Genomic DNA, 21,761 nt, shown 5'->3' on the forward strand with positions numbered 1-21,761 from the left:
TTGCAGAATCTGTATCCCTTTACTTATCAGAGACATCATCTGGCGACAGTTTCCTACCTGGAGTTATAAAAATAACATTGCTCAGCACAAGAGAAGACGACGGAGCCAAATAGTTTCCCCTCAACATAATATTCTCTATTTTTTTGGACATATGGAGCCTGCAAATGTGTGGAAATGGGGGCGTTAATGGCCAGATAGCATAAGATCCTGCAATATGAAGCGGCTACACAGGAGCAGGCAGATCAGGGGCACACGGAGCGGGAATGACGAACCTGCCGTACACAGAGGAGCCATCAGGCGGTTCATCCAAAGGTTTCTGGTGTAAGGTTCAGGAGATCCGCGATGTGGTACGGACACAGCAGGCGGCAGAACTCGCCCAGTAGATGCCTTTATTGTCAGATAATTCAATATATATTGTTTTTTACTTAAAACCCATCACTACATACAGATGCAGCAGAGCTAAATTTACCACCTTAATAGGTTGCCAATATAATGATCGGTGGGGATCACTGACCCCCCCAATCCACGGGTGATCGGCAATCAATTATCAGTCGCCTTTTAGATTGCAGTCACTGCAGTGATCACCAGCTGACTGCTGCGGGTCCAGCTATCACCAGCAATCTGCTGGTTTTGCAGAGGAGGCCATCAGACATTTCAGCTGAACAGCCGTCTAGGCGATACACTGGTAGAGAGGAGGTCACTAAAAACTCCTGTCCTCTTGGAATGCAATTAAAAGGAACCTGTCAGCAGGATTGTGCTTGGTAAACTACAGACAGTGTCAGATTGGCGCCATTATACTGATTATAATGATACTTTGGTGATGAAATCCGTCTTGTGGTTCTTGTGTAAACTTTATTTGTGGTTTTCAGTTAATGAGATGCACGTGCTCCGGGGCGGAGCTGTTGGTGGCCGTTGGGTGGGACTTTATGTGGTGCTCTACTTAAATATTCATCCTTATGGGCCTCCATCAAAATGACCCCAGTGCAGTAGAATCTCTCGCTTGCTGGAGGTAAAAGATTTTCTTTCAAAAGCAACACTATTCTATGCAGTATGTAAAATGGGGGGCAGGTCTGTGAGGGATCAGTGACCTGACAAAAGGATGAATATCTAATCAGAGCACCATATGACTCATTAACTCAAAACTGAAAATAAAGATTAAACAACAACCACAAGACGGATTTCATCACTAGTTATCATTGTAATCAGTATAACAGCACCGACCTGACACTGTGTGTAAGTTACTGAGCACAATCCTGCTGACAGGTTCCCTTTAAAGGGATTGTACTGAATTAAGAAAAGCAGCCTGTAGTGTGTGGTATTGCAGTGTAGCGGCATTCACTTTAATGGAGCGGAGCTACAAGACTAAAAACAACCTCTGGCCAGGGGTGGTGCTATTTCTGTAAGGTACCAGCCATGCTTTCCTAATCCTAAACTGCAGCTGGCAATTGGGTCTTACAGTCCAGGCAATGCAACCTGGGAAAATTAATATGCAAATGAGCTCTCCTTAAGAAGGGAAAAAAAACAAAACAGTGCCAGTATTAATGGTAGCAACCCTATAAGTCAGAAGCTACAAGTTAGCTATGTGGGAGGTCTTTGAGGTAGCTTTCAGGAGGAAAGGGGGGTACGGTTTTGTAACAAATGGTGCATGAGAGTAATATCTGGTAGTGTAAAGCCCAGCAAAATGAGACGCCACCATTTGTAATGCCCGTCATGTCAGAATTAAGAATAGTTTCTAATGTACTCTATTAGCGTATTGTGCTTCCTTCTCTCCCAAACACCATGATGGAAGTACTGTTTTAACTTTCCAGTTCATGTACTTTTAGAAGCTTCTTTCACCTGCTGCTCTACTAGGAATCTGTAATTAAAGGGGATGTCTGGCATTGGGGATCAAGTTTGAGGTCACTATGTGACTGCCGACTTGAGAAACCCCACAATGCCTGGTGTGAGCAAGGTCACAATTCTCCAGTGCCGGCAGCTGGCAGCCACGTGACTGCAAATATGCTATTTGAATGCATGACAGTCACATGCCGACTAGTCGTGCGTGGTCTTGTTCAATACAACTGAACTGAGCGAAACCAAATACGTCTAGTAAGAAATTGTATGCAAGTATGCAAATCACATTATTTGTGGTCACATGACTGCTGGCACCTGAGAATCTTGACTGTGAGGATCAACAAGTCTGCAGTCACACAGAGTGACTACAGACTTGTGCCCCAAGCCTGGACAACCCTTTAAACACTGTTTATAAACACTGTCACTCTTTGAGCATCAAGTAAGTAAGAAGAAGACAGATTTACAGAGAGAAAGAGTGTTTATAAATGGTGTTGGAGTACAATTTCTGATTAGAGCAGCAGATGAAAGTAGCTTCTAAAAGAGCATAAACAAGGCAGATAAAACAGCACTTTAAGCAGTGGGTTTTGGAGAGAAAAAAGAAAAATAAGGAATCGGAAAATATTACAAAAATTCATAACTTTGCAAAGGCTGATTATAACATTAAATAATAAAAGTTAGTCATTATTAACTATGTAAAAACACACTGATATCAATTGGTGACAAACTCAGCTCTGCTACCACTAACACATTATCCTAAGTCCATCCACTTCATGTTTTTGTGACACATTCACTCCACATGCATATCACACCCCCATGGACGGATGATTGACCTTGTCGTCTAATATTTTGGGGGAATGCAGTATTATCTGTAGGGTGACGTCTGGCTCCGTTATTGATCATGTATTGCGATCCTTGAGGTCACTGTATAAAATAACTGCGGGGGTCCACACATACACAATCCTCTTTTTCTATAGGTCCAATGTCTTGGTTTTCTCATACGAGCAGCGAATAAAATATAAGGAGACGTCTCCTGCAGAGGTCCGTACAAATATAAATTCATCTAGTAAAGTCCTCCCAGTCCACACCATTAAAGAAAGGATGAGACTTGATGTCTTCAACCCCGGAGACCCCGGCTCCCAGGCGTTCCAAAGGGTTAAACTGCAGGAGCTGAAAGACAATGTGGAAATATAAGGATCGTTAATTATGGAAACATTATACAAGTTGTCCAGGAGAGAGCATCAGATCGGTGTGAAGGAGAAAACGATATTATAGATGCTGCAGTTCCGGGCGGTCCGGTATACACTACGCAGTGACCGTTCGCGGAATCCCACCTCTCTGTCAGGCTGTGTTCACATGTTCAGGATTTTACGCATTTTTTTCGTGTTTTTTCACTATAAAAACGCGATAACGCTTAAAAAACGCACAAATATGCATCCCATCATTTATAATGGATTCCGCAATTTTTGTGCATATGCTGCATTTTTTTCCGCGAAAAAAAAAAACGCATCGCGGAAAAAAACGCAGCATGTTCATTCATTTTGCGGATTTCCCACTATATTATTGCACTGGGAACCTCCAGAAAAAAAAACCACAAAAAATGCGCAAAAAAAGCGCATGTGGATTTCTTGCAGAAAATGTCCAGTTTTGTTCAATAAATTTCTGCAAGAAATCGTGACATGTGCACATAGCCTCACAATCTGCCACATGTAGAATAAAATCCAGTAATGTAACAGAAGACGAGGCTTGTTTGGTGCTTAATACCAAAATCTTCATGTTCTATTATTACTTTGCAAAGAGAGAGCACTCAAGGCGGAAGGGAAGGCGGAAGGGAAGGCGGAAGGGGAGGCGGAAGGGGAGGCGGAAGGGGAGGCGGAAGGGGAGGCGGAAGGGGAGGCGGAAGGGGAGGCGGAAGGGGAGGCGGGAGGGGAGGCGGGAGGGGAGGCGGGAGGGGAGGCGGGAGGGGAGGCGGGAGGGGAGGCGGGAGGGGAGGCGGGAGGGGAGGCGGGAGGGGAGGCGGGAGGGGAGGCGGGAGGGGAGGCGGAAGGGGAGGCGGAAGGGGAGACGGAAGGGGAGACGGAAGGGGAGACGGAAGGGGAGATGGAAGGGGAGACGGAAGGAAAAAATTAGAAAAAGAAAATAAAAACCAAGAAAATGGAAAGAATGAATGATTAAGAGAAAAAAAAGAAATAAGAAAAATAGAAAGAAAAAAAGAGAAAGCTAGTGAAAGAAAGAAAAAAAAAAAGAACGAACAAAAAAAAAGAAATAAAAGAAAAAAGAGGAAAAAAGATAGAAAAAGAAAATAAGAAATAGAAAGAAAGATAAAAGAAAGAAATAAGAAAAATAGAAAGAAAATAGAAAAATAAAGAATGAAAGAAAGGACACATACGATAGATAAACAAAGTTATACATAAGATTAAGCGACAATTAGATAAAAAGATAGACAGATAAAAGATTTGAAAATCACAAAAAGAAAGTGGCAGGCCCTGGCTGCATACACAGTGAGCCTGGCGCACATTTCCCCACTGTCACCAGACATTCCCCCTGGATGTGTCTGCAACATTTGTAAATGGGAAAGGAAAGGAAAATCAGCCCCTGAGCTCCGCGGCCGCTACTGGAGCCTTTCCCTTTCCTGAGAACACTCAGGGCCGCTTCCTTGGGTAAACAACAGGCGACAATCCGGCATCTCCCCGGTGGGCACTTGTGAGGGTGTTATGAGGTGTAATGAAGTGGCAAGGTCATGGAGGGTCGCGGAGGGCCAGGAGGTTAATTTGGGAGCCCGCCTTCCCTGTGGTTATTACTTCTGGTCCTCCGGCACAGGTGGCCGTCAAGGATTCTCCACAGACACATTGTACCATGTTGACCTCAGACCGGTGGTCTCCATAGACTGCTAGATCCACAGACAAAAGGCCGGAAGGGGGGCAAGAAACAACAAGTTATAGTCTGACCCCTGAGTTTGTGACACATTGAAGGACAAGGAGCTACAAACTACACAAGGCGGGCACTGGACGGGCGCACGATGGACAAATGTGGAAAATGGTGGGAATTATATAAAAAAAACACCAATTTCAGTGTGTAAAATCTCAATATTTCCTCCTTTTCTTGGCCATTCTTTACTCATGATTGCTTCAAAGGGAAAACAGGGTGAAAACCAATATGTTGGCGGATCACGAGAGGTGATTTCACCCTGGGAATCACTGATGATCGCCGGGAACGCTGCCACTGACCGTGCAGTTTATCTACAGTGGCCTCTGCTGGGGAAATATAGTATTACACATCCGCCATTCAAGCAATTGTGTGGGTGGCCAGCTCCCTTCAGACTCCACCTTACTCATCATGAATGTGTTCGCCATCTGTAGCATCTCTGTGTATAGCACCTGACACAAAAATCTAACTTAAAGAGTAACCAGACTTAATTTTATTCCCTAAATCAACAACAAACATGAAAATAATTAACTTTGTAATATATCTTATCAGAGAAATCGCCTTGATTTTTCCCCTTTCAATTCTTGGGTAAAAACTTTATTCAGTGAGGTCAGATTTTCCCATAACTGAGAATGGAGACGACAGTTGGTGCTTTTAAAATTCTATGTAGATATGAAGGGGAGTAGTTTGAGGCAGACAGACATTCTGCTGCAAGTTCTCCTGAAACGTCTCCATAGAACTTTATGAGCACTAATTGTCATCTCAGTAATGAGAAAGTCTTTAAAAACAGATTTTACCCATGACTTGAGAATGAATAATCAGATCAGGAGAAGAAAAAAAATAAGCAGATTTTTCTGATAAAGTTTATTTTCATGTGTACTAATAATTTATAAAAAAATAAATAAAATGCTAGTTACGCCTCAACTCCTTACCAATAAAAGATGTAAATGGTACGTCATATGTCAGCTCCCTGACTTTCTGAACCCTGCATATGATAGCGGATATTCAGAGCATCCTTAGTCTGCTAATTGCTACCTCCACGCTGCTGAAATTGCAGTTTAATCAAATATGCCAATTAGGATCCTCGGTGCACCCTGAGAGTGGCCAAGAGGCTCCATGTTCCGTGCACTAGTTTTGCATGTCCCCGCCTCTCTTCCTGGTGATTGGCTGCCTAAGCTTTCTTTGCTGATAGTGCTTACTCCAGGGTAGTGAGGGAGGAGGGGCATGAAAAAAACAATGCTCTGAGCCTTTTGGCCACACCTAGGGTGCCCTGAACAATAATTAGTATAACAGTTATTTCTGCAGAAAGGAGGCAGCAAACAGAAGATTAAAGGTGCGATTTTTCATAGGGGTAATATCCCCTACAAGCCCATGTTCTTAGTTTGGTTTGACAAACTCCCTTTAAGAGAGTGTATTTCATTTTTAAGTGACATTGCGTGCATTTTTTTCTTGCATTTGGCATGACAACATATTTTTGCTACCCAAACCTCGTACTTTACAGACTCTGCGACGAATAAGCCGTGCGGGAAGAAGATCCCGTAATAAGAACCCAACGCTCATTGCTTCTGAAGCTTAATTTCTGTAAAAGTCAGAAAAAAGCACCTTACATAATTGCCCTTCTAGTAGACGCCGCTGTGCTACCTCCTGCACGCTGATCTCGGGGGAGCCGCTGTCCTTGGATCTCCCTTAGAACAGACCGCCGGGGTCTCAGATGTGATGTGCAAAGAGGAGGATGTATTTTGACAAGTGCGAGGCAGACAAAATGAGACAAGGCTGCCATCAGAGAGAATTTGTAAAACACAGATGTCTGAAATGATCCCATTTCTAATAGGGGAACGAACACAGATCATCAGAACCCCCTGCCCCCCACCCCTCTAATGCTCATCGTCTGAGCCAAAAACCTGCTCTAGGCACCACAGAGCGGGATGGCAGAGGGAATTCTTTGCACTTCTTTTCTCTCTTTCCGTCGCCAGCCCTGTCAAGATGTAGAAGCGAGCGAGCCAAGATCAGGAGCGATTTGCTGACTCCGGTTAAAGGCACCTGAAATGGCGGCTGCGTCTTCAGAAGTTCGGTGTCAGGGGGGGCCCCGGCGTTTGACAATATTAGCCTTTTATTTACTTTTTTAATATTTCATCAGTGAGCCGACGCATTTCACCAGGGGCGGGAAGAAAAAAAAAAAAAAAAACCTCCGAACCAGCTGCTCAAAAATAAGCAAAGCTGGAGAAAACCGTTATCAAATCCCATTGTTTGATTCACCGACGTCAACCGGTTATTTGATGCCGAAGTCAAAATAAATAGGAGGCCTGTGCGGAATAACGAGTCTGGCGGGAAACGGGGAGCGACGCACGTGTCAAAATGTGGCTAAAAGCTGAAGTCAGACCGGAGGACATGGAACAAAGAACTGCGGCAAAGTTCCACCAACTTATGGTCCCACCCAAGATAAACTGCACTCCGAACGCTGTGCTCCTCTGGTTCTCGGGTCAGAGTCGTCAAGTTATGTAGATAGTGCCTCCCCCGAAATCTCAGGGACTGTACACTCCCCTCCATATATAGATTTACTTATTTTACTCACTTATATAGCGCCATTAATTCCACAGACATCATCATCACTGTCCCCATTGGGGCTCACAGTCTAGATTCCCTATCAGTATGTCTTTGGAATGTGGGAGGAAACCGGAGAACCCGGAGGAAACCCGCGCAAAAACGGGGAGAACATACAAACTCCTTGTAGATGTTGTCCTTGGTGGGATTTGAACCCAGGACCCCAGCGCTGCAAGGCTGCAGTGCGAACCATTGAGCCACCTATGGATTAGTTCCCTGGTGGTCCTAGTGGCATTACCTGCTGGACAAGGGACCGGGCCTCTTTGGACACGTATTGTGGCATGTTGAGGGACGTGTGGGTGCTGATTCCTGCAGGGTGGCAATCAACCAGGGCCTGTAAGGGACAAAGAAAAAAGCAAAGTTCCACCGATCCACCAGTAAACCTGCTCTGCACCATCACTGTTGCTATATAAATGTAGGCGCTGGCCGGCGCAGACACGTACCCGCATACATGTACAGCAAGTGCACCGAAATAGAAAACTGAAGTTGTAAGCATCATAAATCTGATAACCGTAACTTTCATCTTCCGTCCCTATATATTAGTGGTAACCCAGAATAGCAAGGAAGCTGCTTGTACAGCTGAAATCTGAAAGGGTAACATAAGACGCTTCCTATGCATTATTCTCCGGCTTCACAGGCACCATTTATTATTTAACCGTGTGTTGGGAGCGCCTTTCATAATGCTCGGTGATTGCATACCCCCCACGCTCCCATGTTGTGTGGGTTCACATACTTCTTCCTTGTCCAAGACAAGTCTGACGTTCATCAGCCACCATTGGTTACCACTAATTATACAGTACAATGGGCTTTTTTTCTTAACTTTAAAGGAAATCTTCAACAGGCTGCCGAAGACAGACCGGGCATTATTATACACGTCTCCAAGCAGCACATAATGTGTATTACAGCTAATGTATCAGAAAACTCATTGTTTATATCAGGAGTTTGTGTTTTTTTTCTTTTTTAAAGTTTACAAGGGTTTTTCCCGTTGTATCAATATGTATTTATTAAAGAACAAAAATTAAAAATCTTGCAATTTTGACCTCTTGGGCCATTTTAGACTCATTTTTTCCCGCTCTTTAAAGAAGAGTTTTCAGAAGTCTCATTAACCATTAATCATCACAAGCAGTATTACAATCACAGGTAACACCTCTCTATATAGGAGATAACATAGGATTTGTCACAGCTCACCTCCTCCTGTACAATGCCTGATAACACCTCTATATACAGTATATAACACAGGATCCACCATTCACCATAGGTGATGTCACAGCTCACCTCCTCCTCCTGTACAATGACTGATAACACCTCTATATACAGTAGATAACAGGATCCACCATTCACAATAGGTGATGTCACAGCTCACCTCCTCCTCCTGTACAATGACTGAGAACACCTCTATATACAGTAGATAACACAGGATCCACCATTCACAATAGGTGATATTACAGCTCACCTCCTCCTCCTGTACAATGACTGATAACACCTCTATATACAGTAGATAACACAGGATCCACCATTCATAATAGGTGATGTCACAGCTCACCTCCTCCTGTACAATGCCTGATAACACCTCTATATACAGTAGATAACACAGGATCCACCATTCACAATAGGTGATGTCACAGCTCACCTCCCCCTCCTGTACAATGACTGATAACACCTCTATATATAGTAGATAACACAGGATCCACCATTCACAATAGGTGACATCACAGCTCACCTCCTCCTGTACAATGACTGATAACACCTCTATATACAGTAGATAACAGGATCCACCATTCACAATAGGTGATGTCACAGCTCACCTCCTCCTCCTGTACAATGACTGATAACACCTCTATATAAAGTAGATCACACAAGATCCACCAGTCAGAATAAGCGATATCACAGCTCACCTCCTGCCTTCACAATAGCCTGTGAACACACTCATTAGATGCTTCAACACAATAAATAGGGCGTGTTTCATTATATTGCTGCTTATGTACATGTGCATTTCCTGGAAAAAACAGTAAGGATAAGTCTAGATTAACCCTACTGGCCAATGTGAAAATTCTCTATTAAAAAAAAAAAAAATAATACAGATTGTGATCTAAAAATAAATAAATGAAGATACATTTAACAAAAAATCTGATGTAACCACTAGGAGTTTCCTTTAGGAGTCTTGTTGCGAGTGTGACTGCATATCACCTTATTACCCTCTGACACCTTAAAGGCTGGACAAGTAGCTTTTAAGAGGGGGCATCCATCCACTAGCTGGCACAAGAAGACAGATGCAAAAAGTGGCTCCACGAGCTCCAAATACCACACTCTCCCTGTAGTGGTCACAGGCCAGAGAAGCTCAATCTCCCACGATCAAGCGGCAAAAAAGTACTGATCGTCACCAGACTGCTCCTGGTTGGTGGGCTCGAGTTATATTGGAGGATGTTTAGATCCCAATTCTTTATTTATAGTCTTGCTTTTAGGCACAATTGCGAGGGATTCCCTTCCATGGATCAAAAGCCCGCACCCCAGAGGTCTCAGGAGGCTTTCCTGGAGGGACACACAGGACTCATGATAGCGCTCACTTTTTCTTTTTCGGACAATCATTCTTCCAGAAGTCCCAAACAGTTTGAAGGTGGGCTTCATCAAAGAAAATAATTTTACCCCATTCTCTGAAAAACAATCCCTGAACTTTCTGCAGAATGTCCGTTCTTGGAGAGAAGAAGTGGCTTCTTTGACAGCCTTCTGCACACCAGACCTACCACCAAAAGCCCATGTCCGACAACCGTAAAGCATCCTGAGACCATTCATGGCTGGAGGGGGATTTCGTCCATGAAGGGGGCTCACCACAATTTTGCCATGGATAAGGAATGTGATCTAAACCTCCAAGAACAACATCTCCTAACCATCTAGGACAATCTGGTGGTGATCAATGGTTTTTCGAGAACGGTGAAGACCATGTCAAGTGGCTCGGAGAACACATCCTTGACATTTTAGGTCCAAGACCAGGAACTCCCCAAATCTCAATCCCATTGAGAACCTTTGGTCAATCCTCAAAAAGCTGGAGAACAAACAAAAACACAAATTGTGATAAACTCAATTATTGATCAGGCAAGAATAGGCGACCATCAGTCAGTATTTGGCCCAGAAGCTCACACCCAGCTACCAGGGCAAAGGGCAGAAGATTGGGAACATAAGGGTCAAAGCTATAAACATTAGAATCTTTGCATAAACGTGACGTTTTGGGCAAAAAAAAAAAAAGTTTAAAAACTTTTGAAATGTTGAGAATTGTCCTCCAATAAGCAGACAAACAGTGCTGTCCCCTAACGCAGTGTCTGGAGGAAGCACCATGCTTTTCTACTCTCATACACCCACCTTTTAGAGGTTCCTCACAAACAAGTCATCTACAAACTGTATTTACTGTGTATAAAATCCTTCCAAAACAGACGTACCTTCCTAGTGAGAAGCTCAAAGAGAAGCGCCCCAAGGCTCCACCAGTCGCAGGCCTCCGTCTCCTCTGTAATACCTCCAATCTCTGAGAAGGTGAAAATGACAAATAACAAACACCAACAATTAAACAGAATAAATCATCAGAAAATACACTATTATTTAGATCAGGATTTTATGCTAAAACTTATTAAAATAAGTGAAAAACTTTTACATTGGTCACTAGGCCTGATATTAGACTCCTACTTCTTGTTTGGCACACGGATATTAGCAGCAACAGACTCACTCATGTGTCTGTACGGAAGGGTTATCTGGGCAAAAGTCATTGTGCCGAAGGAGGTGAGCTGTGACATCACCTATTGTGAATGGTGGATCTTGTGTTATCTACTGTATATAGAGGTGTTATCAGTCATTGTACAGGAGGAGGAGGTGAGCTGTGACATCACCTATTGTGAATGGTGGATCCTGTGTTATCTACTGTATATAGAGGTGTTATCAGTCATTGTACAGGAGGAGGAGGTGAGCTGTGACATCATCTATTGTGAATGGTGGATCCTGTGTTATCTACTGTATATAGAGGTGTTATCAGTCATTGTATAGGAGGAGGAGGTGAGCTGTGACATCACCTATTGTAAATGGTGGATTCTGTGTTATCTACTGTATATAGAGGTGTTATCAGTCATTGTACAGGAGGAGGAGGTGAGCTGTGATATCACCTATTGTGAATCGTGGATCCTGTGTTATCTACTGTATATAGAGGTGTTATCAGTCATTGTACAGGAGGAGGAGGTGAGCTGTGACATCACCTATTGTGAATGGTGGATCCTGTGTTATCTACTGTATATAGAGGTGTTATCAGTCATTGTACAGGAGGAGGTGAGCTGTGACATCACCTCTTGTAAATGGTGGATTCTGTGTTATCTACTGTATATAGAGGTGTTATCAGTCATTGTATAGGAGGAGGAGGTGAGCTGTGACATCACCTATTGTAAATGGTGGATTCTGTGTTATCTACTGTATATAGAGGTGTTATCAGTCATTGTACAGGAGGAGGAGGTGAGCTGTCATATCACCTATTGTGAATGGTGGATCCTGTGTTATCTACTGTATATAGAGGTGTTATCAGTCATTGTACAGGAGGAGGAGGTGAGCTGTGACATCATCTATTGTGAATGGTGGATCCTGTGTGATCTGTCAGTGATAATGAGACTGCTGAAAAATCTTCTGTAAAGAACAAGTAGTAAGAGTCTAGTATTTTTCTTAGAAGCCAGTGTGAAAATTGCTCGATTTCCGATTTCTTTTCAACATTGTGATATTATATAATCAAAAGTTATACAATATACTACTGACTGTCATTTAGTATTTGCTGCTGGTTGGTTTGGGGGTATTAAGACCCCTCTTTACAATAATAATCAATCGCAGTGGTGACTGCAGAGGTGTTGTGCTATTACAAGCAGGTCATACAAATAAATGGATGTCCAGGTAAATAAACCATATCGACCTTATCAGGAGACGGTCAAACCTAAGATGAAGTCTGGTGGACGAGCGAGGGGCCTATGCCGGAGCCCACACAGACCGGCTCACAAGGCTCCAGTAAGGAGGCCTTATAGGTCGTGTTATAGGTTGGGTAGGGGTCGCTCTACATTTGCACAGCGGATACTTTTTCCGCCTGGCACGCTGCACATTTTTGGTAGCATTTTGTGCTTTTGGAAAAGTTGGAAAGTTTTCAAAACTTTATAGAAAACATGGATCTGGAACATTTCAGCTGTATGTTTGTCTATTAATGTTTCACAAGCTGCGGCTCCGCTGGGCCATTTATCAAGGGCAGATCTCGTAGCAATGACCTGAGATGTTAAATATAAGATACGCAGGAAGGCTCCAGGACGTGACGCCGGGACTGCACTAATACGTCACCGCTTGCCCTTTAACACCTTCACACACAGCCAATTTCAGTTTTCACCCTTTAATTGCTCTCCTACCCTTCCTCCAAGAGCCATAACTTTTTTTCATTTTTTTTTTTGTAGACATTGCTGTACGAACTTGTAAAGTCACAGATTTGAACACCATTCATTTAACCACGTACGAAAAAAAAAATAAAAATAAAAAATTCCAAATTCAATGAAATGGTGGAAAAAAAAAATCCCAAAAACCATTCCAAAACGGTTTTATTGGGTTTTGTTTCAACACTGTTCATTGTAAAATGATTCTACAGGTCAGAACGATTACGCCTTTACCAAACCTGAATTTTTTATTTAAGAGGTGCAAAAAGAATATTTGAAAATTTGTACCCTAACATTTTTTTCATTTTTCCAGTCGAGATAGCTGTTTGAAGTCTTGTTTTTTTTTTTTTTGCATGGCTAGAAGATGTTTTTATTGATACCATTTTGGAGTACAAACAATGTTCTGATCGCCTTTTGTATAATTTTTTTTTTCTTTTTTTTTTAGAAAGTGCGGCTACTGAAAAAATGCAATTTTGGAGATCCAATTTTTTTCTCTTTACATAGGTTACTGTACGTTTAATTTATTATAGCGTTAGACAGGAACCCGACAATACCAAATATGCCATTTTTAATTATGGGGATAGCGGGCAATTAAAGTTTTTACATTTACTTTTATTACTCTTTTTAGTTCCCTTAGGGGACTTGAACCTTCGATCGTTTGTATTACTGGTATATAGTCAAAATGATGTTCTCCTATGAAGGCCAGCCACCGCTTGGGCGTCACAAGAAGACCAAGACTGCAGCCATATTTTCACCCCACGATCATGTTGCTGGGAAAGTCGGTCATTTAAAATGTCTATGCCAGTAATAAAAAAGCAACATCTAAATGGTTAAACAGCAGCGATTGGCACTAGCTCTGGTCGCTGCTGTTACAAGCAACCTGCGTGTCACAGCTGGCATCTGTCGGGTACGTTTGTGCTTCGGGGCGGCCTGTGGGCAGGTCTTTCGTTGGTTTCTCTGGCTTAGAACAGGTAGATAAGACTCTACCTACTGAAAACTTGCAACACTGATTACACAAGAACCACAAGACTGATTTCATCTCCAGGTATCATTGTAATCATTATAACAGCGCCGACATGACTATGCCTGCAGTTTACTGAGCAAAATCCTGCCGACAGGTTCACTTTAAATCTACTCCTCTGGTTATCCCCCACTTTTCAGTCATTCACAGGGAAAAAAACGGAGAATAACGCCTGTGTTCTCAGCAGGATTTCTATGATACTGTTTGTTTCAGGAACCTGAAAAAAAACCTACAGACTGAAAAGGTACAAGATGATCTTCTGATTACTTTTACTATTCATTTTTAGATTTACTGTTCTTTTAGAGCGAATCTGTCACCTGGTTTTTGCCACCTAATCTGATAGCAACATAATGTAGGGACAGAGACTCTGATTCCTGTGATGAGTCACTTACAGGGCTACTTGCTGTAGTTTTGATTAAATCACTGTTATATCAGCAGGAGGTCCTCACTTCTACACAGAGGACGATTCCCTCTAACTACAGATTCTCTCATCCCTTGGCATCACAGAGTTGGCCCTATCCTGGATCTCATCATACCTAACAGACCGGACATTCAGCGTCTCCCACTCACACACCACCTCCTCACCTCACCCCCTATCTGTCGGAGTCCCACAAGGTTCAGTTCTAGGACCCCTGCTCTTCTTCATTTACACTTTTGGCCTGGGACAGCTCATAGAATCTCACGGTTTTCAGTATCATCTCTATGCTGACGACACACAGATCTACATCTCTGGACCAGATATCACCTCCCTACTAACCAGAATCCCTCAATGTCTGTCCACTATTTCATCCTTCTTCTCCACTAGATTTCTTAAACTTAACATGGACAAAACAGAATTCATCATCTTTCCCCCGTCTCACTCAACAGACCTATCCATTACAGTAAACGGCTGCCCACTCTCCCCAGTCCCACAAGCTCGCTGCCTCGGGGTAATCCTTGACTCTGATGTCTCCTTCAAACCACATATCCAAACCCTTTCCACTTCAACTCAAAAATATTTCTCAGATCCGCACATTTCTTAATCAAGAATCTGCAAAAACCCTAGTCCATGCCCTCATCATCTCCCGCCTCGACTACTGTAACCTCCTGCTCTGTGGCCTCCCCTCTAACACTCTCGCACCCCTCCAATCTATTCTAAACTCTGTTGCCCGACTAATCCACCTGTCCCCCCCGCTATTCCCTGTCAATCCCTTCACTGGCCCCCCATTGCCCAGAGACTCTAGTACAAAAGCCTAACCATGACATACAAAGCCATCCACAACCTGTCTCCTCCGTACATCTGTGACCTCGTCTCCCGGTACTTTCCTGCACGCAACCTCCGATCCTCACAAGATCTCCATCTCTACTCCCCTCTTATCTCCTCTTCTCACAATCGTATACAAGATTTCTCTCGCGCATCACCCCTACTCTGGAACCCTCTACCACACACATCAGACTCTCGCCTACCATCGAAACCTTCAAAAAGAACCTGAAGACCCACCTCTTCCGACAAGCCTACAACCTGCAGTAACCACCGATCGACCAAACTGCTGCACGACCAGCTCTATCCTCGCCTACTGTATTCTCACCCATCCCTTGTAGATTGTGAGCCCTCGCGGGCAGGGTCCTCTCTCCTCCTGTACCGGTAAGTGACTTGTATGGTTTAAGATTATTTTATTTGTTTTTATTACATATACCCCTTTTCACATGTAAAGCCATGGAATAAATTGTGCTATAATAATAAACAGAGGACTAGTAAACCTGCTGCCATTTAGTCCCGCCACGCCCCCACCACCGATTGGCAGCTTTCTGCCTACACACAGTGTACACGTAAAACCACCAATCAGTGTGGGCGGGGTTATACAGAGCTCAGCGTTCAGAGAACTACTACATGTGCAGCAGAGAAAACTGTGATTTTATCAAAACTACAGCAAGCAGTCCAGTAAGTGATACATTGCTGGAATCACAATCTCTGCCTCTACAATATTCTGCAAACTGATTAGGCAGCAAAAACCTGGTGACAGATTCCCTTTAAGCGATGATCTAATTAGTGGGAAATCCCCTCCATTATAACGGGACGTCACGTTTTGCACATTGATGGAAAATGGAGACTTATTTATAGATCAGGTCAAATTCTCCCGACTTCACATGGAACTTTCTCAACTTTTCGAACTGTTGTGTAAAGTGCATACTTCTGGAATTTTTTTTATTTTTTTTACTTTTTCTGTTTTTTTTTTTTTTTTTCGACAGGACGCCAAAATGGAGAGAGCATGTGGCCAGCAGATAAAAGAAATATTGCAATCATTAGAAAGTGGAGGGCAGGTGGATGATGTTTTGGAGAGAAATGTGAGATAAGAGGTCCCAGGGGGGTGAAGTGGAGCAAAGGCTTGTTTGAACAGAGGTGAATCATTTTCATCCTAAAATTACTGATAAACTTTCCTCCTAAAAAAAAATAAAAATCCCGGAAACATCAAACCGCTAATAATCTGTCATCTATTTATTTACCAAACGGCGGGGCGGTCGCTGGCATGACTGTGCCCGGCGCTGTGTCACATCGCTGCGCTCCTCTTTGTGACTTTTTCATGTGTAAGGCGCCATTCGCTGGCATCCGCACAAAGCCTTTCTTTTCAACTCGTGTCACCAATTTTTTTTTTTTATTTTTTATTTTTTTTTACGGCCGGTGAATGATTTATAAGTTTTCGTTTCCCTCGTGGCGTTTGGGAACAAATAAAATTAAAATTGAAGTTATCGTGGTTGGGCAGAATGATTTGGGTTGGATACTCTTCAAAGTAAGTCTCAGGCAGGACTTTAAAGTGTCGGAAAAAAAAAAAAAAGTGTTTGGGTATGTGAGAGGGGCTGCGGATTTGGGGATGAGCCTCGCCTCCAACACACCGGAGGATAACACGGGACTTCAATGAGGTGTAATGGAGACGAGGATGAACTTCTGCTGACAACTCCGCTGCCCAACGCTCCGAGCAGAAAGTCAGAGAGGAAAAAAGAAAAGGGGGGAAATGTTGGTGACGGAGTGCCACCTGCTGGGCAGCGGGGAGAAGCCTGTCAGCAGGAAGGACAACGGAGATACATGTGGTTATTACACACAGATGGATGAGAAATATGATAATGGTAGCAGAAACGGATACATGGATATATAGAAAAAAGGATATGAGGAAAGGACATGAGACGGATAGATAATAGATAGATAATTAGAATAGATAGATAATAGATGAATAATAGATAGATGATAGATAGATAGACAAAGACAGACAGATAGACAGATAGATAATACAGTAAATAGATAACAGATAACAGATAAGATATTAGATAATAGATATTAGATAGATAGATAATTGATGGATAGATATATAATGGATAGATAATATAGAGAATAAGCTGACCAGCACCTCCTAAGTGTGAACAGGTGCAAGCTGTGATAGCGACATTATTATAGAAAAAGAAAACACAGCCGCACTCTATAGCCCGGGAAAGACATGTTTTGACTATTTAACTGTAGGCTGATCGCTCAAGAGAGGTATGTACACAGTAGAACAGGGAGCCATCAATAGGAGGTCACCTTGCCGTGGTCGATGGGCACACATGAATTGGCCAATTTATGCGCTAAGAACCTTCATTTTTATAAGTACATCTTACTGAGAAATAACCATTTAGACTCAATGTTTTCAGTGTTTGCATATATCTTGGCTCAGAGTGCTGCTGTGGTTTCTTTTTCTAGATAATAGATAGATAGATGATAGATAGATGATAAATGGATAATACATAGATAATAGATGATAGATAATATAGATAGATTCTAGATAAATAGTTAGAAAATAGATAGGTCGATAAATAGATACATAATAGATAGATGATAGATAGATAAAAGATTGAGATAATAGATAGGTCGATAGATAATAGATAAGATAATAGATAATAGATAGATAGATAAATAGATAATATATAATATATAGATAGATAATAGATAGATGATAGATAGATAATAGATACTCCTGGGTGTCCGGCTCCAGTAGGTTTTGTGACCAAACATGATGCACAACAGAGCGCACGTTTATTCTGTAGCAACATTATAGTCCATGGGCCGCTGGCGCTTACATCCACACCCCGTTTTGCAGGGGGTTCGGACATAAGCCCCGACGGGGCCAATGAACAGGGGGCTAAATGCAATGTGAACGCTCCGGTACAGAGGCTGCTTGGTTGTATATTATGCAGTCACAGCACCTTGCACACTTGCTTTCTGTTCACACTTGCATACACACGCACGTTTTTTTCACGTAAGAGAAAATCGATCTGAGTTTTATCATTTGGTCCAGGGCTTCATCAGTTTTTCTCAGATTATAAACAGAAAAAAAAAGTTTCTCCATATTCTATCTAAAATTCCATGAAAAACTGTCAGCAGTAGGACGGCATCCGAGTGCTGCTCGGTTTTCGGCATGGACCTATACAGACTTGCATTCCCACTTTTGATCCAACGGTCAGATCAATATCAGACATGTCATTGCGATTTTGTGGATCTGTGAACAGTCCTATAGACCAGGGGTGTCAAACTGCATTCCTCGAGGGCTGCAAACAGGTCATGTTTTCAGGATTTCCTTGTACTGCACAGGTGATAATTTAATCACCTACACAAATAATGAGTTGGTGATTAAATTATCACCTGTGCAGTACAAGGAAATCCTGAAAACATGACCTGTTTGCAGCCCTCAAGGAATGCAGTTTGACACCCCTGCTATAGACAATACTGGGTATAGGACGTCAATGACAGATCGGGGGGTATCTGCATATCGTTCTTATACAAGTGAAGGGGAGAGAGCACCAGTACCACTTGGGGGCCACATTCATGGGCCGGTTAATACCTGTATTTCTGCAGCGCATGCCCTGATTGGCTGTGTAGTGGCGCCTCTCCATGGTATAGCGCAGTATTACATGTCCTGTCCTGCTCCAGGGCGAGCAGCTCCTTTGGACACCAGGTTACTTTTATGGTGCGCTGTGTACTTTACAGGATCCTGAAGAAGCTCCTGTTATCTACGTCCCGCAGCTCCTCCTGACGAATATTTGATTTATTTTTATTACTTTTAGGCTTATTTTTTTTTCTTTTTCTTCTTTCTTATTTTGGAGGTCGATTAGGAAGTTCCCACAGAGATGTGGTTTCAATGTTGAATTTTCATCCTAGACCTATGAATATTGTTACCAATGTATAGATCAAGGAATTCCACGTTCTAAACTCTCCCACTGGTGCATTGATATAAATGGAAGAAAAAGTAGAATGGATGATGGGAGAATTGCTACTGTATGACAGATGGAAAGCCACTGGTACAGACTGGTGGATCTCATCTGCAAGGACGAGCCCCTGTGGGCGAACGGCCATCTGGCCCCTTGTCAATCTTTCTCCGGAGCACTCATCACGCCAGCATGTAACGTACATGATCTACACAAACTACATAGGAACGCTACATCTAAGATGGCAAGAACAGCAGACAGGCAAATCTATATAGAAGTCAACTATGGAAAGCTGAAAGGGAGCATGTCAGCACAAAAACGACTGTGCAAACCAAGCATAGGCGCTCAATTCATCCTTACCGAGATCGAGCAGTTGAGTGCATTTTCCCACCCATCTCTGCCCCATGATTATACTTGTCCTTTATATTCTTGTTCATCGCCCAATAATGTTAAACACGGGGGAAGTCCACGTATGACTCTGTAAAGACGGTTTAAAATGTTACTAAAGGCAAAAAGCCGGCTGTCAGAAGGCAGAGAAGGTTTATTGCCATTTCTGCCTTTCTGATACCTTTCCTACTCATGGCCTAGTGATTATGTGATCACCAGATGGTATAGAAGCTGCTGCGCATTAGTAGATCCAGATACGCTCTGCAGTGCAGGCACCAAGCTGAGATTTCCCTGTAATCGAGGATAATATACCAGCCCCAGTACCAGGGGAAATCAAACATATATATGTAAAAAAAAGTAAGTAAAAAATGAAATGCCCTCCAAAGATCCTTTGTGACTATGGTGGGCACGATGTATCAAATAAATTAGAAACTATATATATATATATATATATATATATATATATATATACACACAACAACCAAAAAAGCACTGTCAATCCAAATAATGGCACCTAGCGCCACTCCCAAATATGAGTCCATGTGACTGATGCATACAAAATAATGCAGTAGAAAAGGAAAGGAAGCACAATGTAGTGATCCTTTGAGGTCCTAAACATCTGCATAGCTGGGAAGGACACTCAGCAGTGTTTGATTAGAAGCACCTGCAGTGTTTACCTAAGAAGCAGGGAGTAGGTTAACTGCGTGTCTGTGTCCTGAAGGAGTGTCTGCTGGATGGAGCAGAGGCGAAGGTGTTAGCTGGTGAATTCACACGTGTTGGGGCTCCAACACAGCTCCGGCACATGTGAATTCACCAGCTGACACATTCGCCTCTGCTCCATCCAGCAGACACTCCTTCAGGACACAGACACACAGTTAACCTAATTCCTGCTTCTTAGATAAACAATGCAGGTGCTTCTAATCAAACACTACTGAGCTAGGTAAACAAACATTATAGTATTATATATGTTCCCTTTTTATTCTTTACAATTTACCCCGATATTAGCAAGAGAAATAAACTAAACATTTAAAAATTAGACCCCCACATATCTTTGAAAAAAATAAATAAGTGATCAAAGTTACTTGAATATCCAAAGGGGAATATACGGTATATTTTTTTAGAGCTCTTCCACGGGTAGGGAGAGCCACCATTGCGTTTCAATCCTAGTCCGAGTTATACGGCCCTCTGATCTCTCCCCTTTAGGATAATCGATATCAGACAGGGAAGGGGAGTCCGGCAACTAAAATCCCCACCGACAAGCTGTTTAGGTCATTCACTGTTTCAATCCGACCGCCAGCAGAGGTGATCGTGGGGATGTTGGACTCACACCAATCTGATATTGACGATCCAACCCAAGTGTCAACATCATAAAGCTGGAAAACCTCATTAGGGGTAGAGGATAGGTGACAACTTGCAGATCAGGGGGGTCCATACATTGGAACCTCAAGAATAGGACTCTGGAATGTCCCGCCAGAATAGAACAATGGCTGCGCATGTAGCCAAGTAATCAGTGACCACAAGTGAGAACCAGAGTGGAATAGTTTGGGATTTAACGAGTATTTGGTGTTTATTTTATCCCATTTCTATCCTGTAGCAACTTTTCTCTGATCCCGGAATACCCCTTTAATTCAGTCAGTCTACCATAATACATGCCAACGTTAATCAAAACAAAATTGATCACAAATTTTTATTTTTTTTTATATCCCTAAAATTTGATTATTTTTTTCTTGTCCTAAGACTTAAAGAGGATGAAGAAAACGGATGTTTCTCAAAAATTCTTAACTCCTTCTACTCCCGTTGCCAGCCACGAATGTACGTCTGGTTATCGTCCCCATATCTTAATACCAGAATGACATGAAGCTGGCGTACAAAAAAAAAAAAAAGACTTTACCTTTCAAGAAAGCCTCAATTATTAGCCATATCTACGACGTGACATGACAGGACAGGAATTAGTGTGAATTTCAGGCCATGCATTAACTTGCACGTCCAATAAAAGTACGTTACACGAGCCGTGGGCGGAGGAAATGAAAGCTGCTAATCTACTTTTCAAGTGAAACGCTTGAGGTGATTGATCTAACCTGGGGCACAGTACATTCTTTCCACCGCATCGCTGTCACACGAATCTTCAACCTCCGTCCACCTGCTAAAATATGTTAGCTGAATGTGTCCTAAAAACAAAATGACAGGAGAAATCAAAACATGTTTCCCATCCATTTTCTGTACAAGTGAACTGTAATTACTCTCCTTTTCTAGCTAAAAACAGTATCATTAAGAATAATGGCATCATTAAGTACTAGAAGCTATTACAGTGGGTGAATTTGCAGCACTGATAATGAAGCTGGAGACAGGAAATGAAGATA

The 21,761-nt window shown here is 42.6% G+C and overlaps 1 protein-coding gene across 1 annotated transcript in view; it reads right to left on the minus strand.

The window, feature by feature from the left end:
* Positions 1-364: 364 nt before the first annotated feature.
* Positions 365-21,761, minus strand: part of RPS6KC1 (ribosomal protein S6 kinase C1) — a 158,560-nt gene continuing 137,163 nt past the window's right edge. Inside the window, exons 13-16 of the mRNA XM_069768507.1 lie at positions 21,480-21,569; positions 10,788-10,870; positions 7,595-7,690; positions 365-3,000 (exon numbers count right to left, since the gene is read on the minus strand). Coding sequence (XP_069624608.1) covers positions 2,890-3,000; positions 7,595-7,690; positions 10,788-10,870; positions 21,480-21,569 — 380 coding nt within the window. The 3' untranslated portion in view covers positions 365-2,889. The remainder of the gene's footprint in view (positions 3,001-7,594; positions 7,691-10,787; positions 10,871-21,479; positions 21,570-21,761) is intronic.

This window comes from Ranitomeya imitator, chromosome 5 (genome assembly GCF_032444005.1).
Source record: "Ranitomeya imitator isolate aRanImi1 chromosome 5, aRanImi1.pri, whole genome shotgun sequence".
Taxonomy (NCBI): domain Eukaryota; kingdom Metazoa; phylum Chordata; class Amphibia; order Anura; family Dendrobatidae; genus Ranitomeya; species Ranitomeya imitator.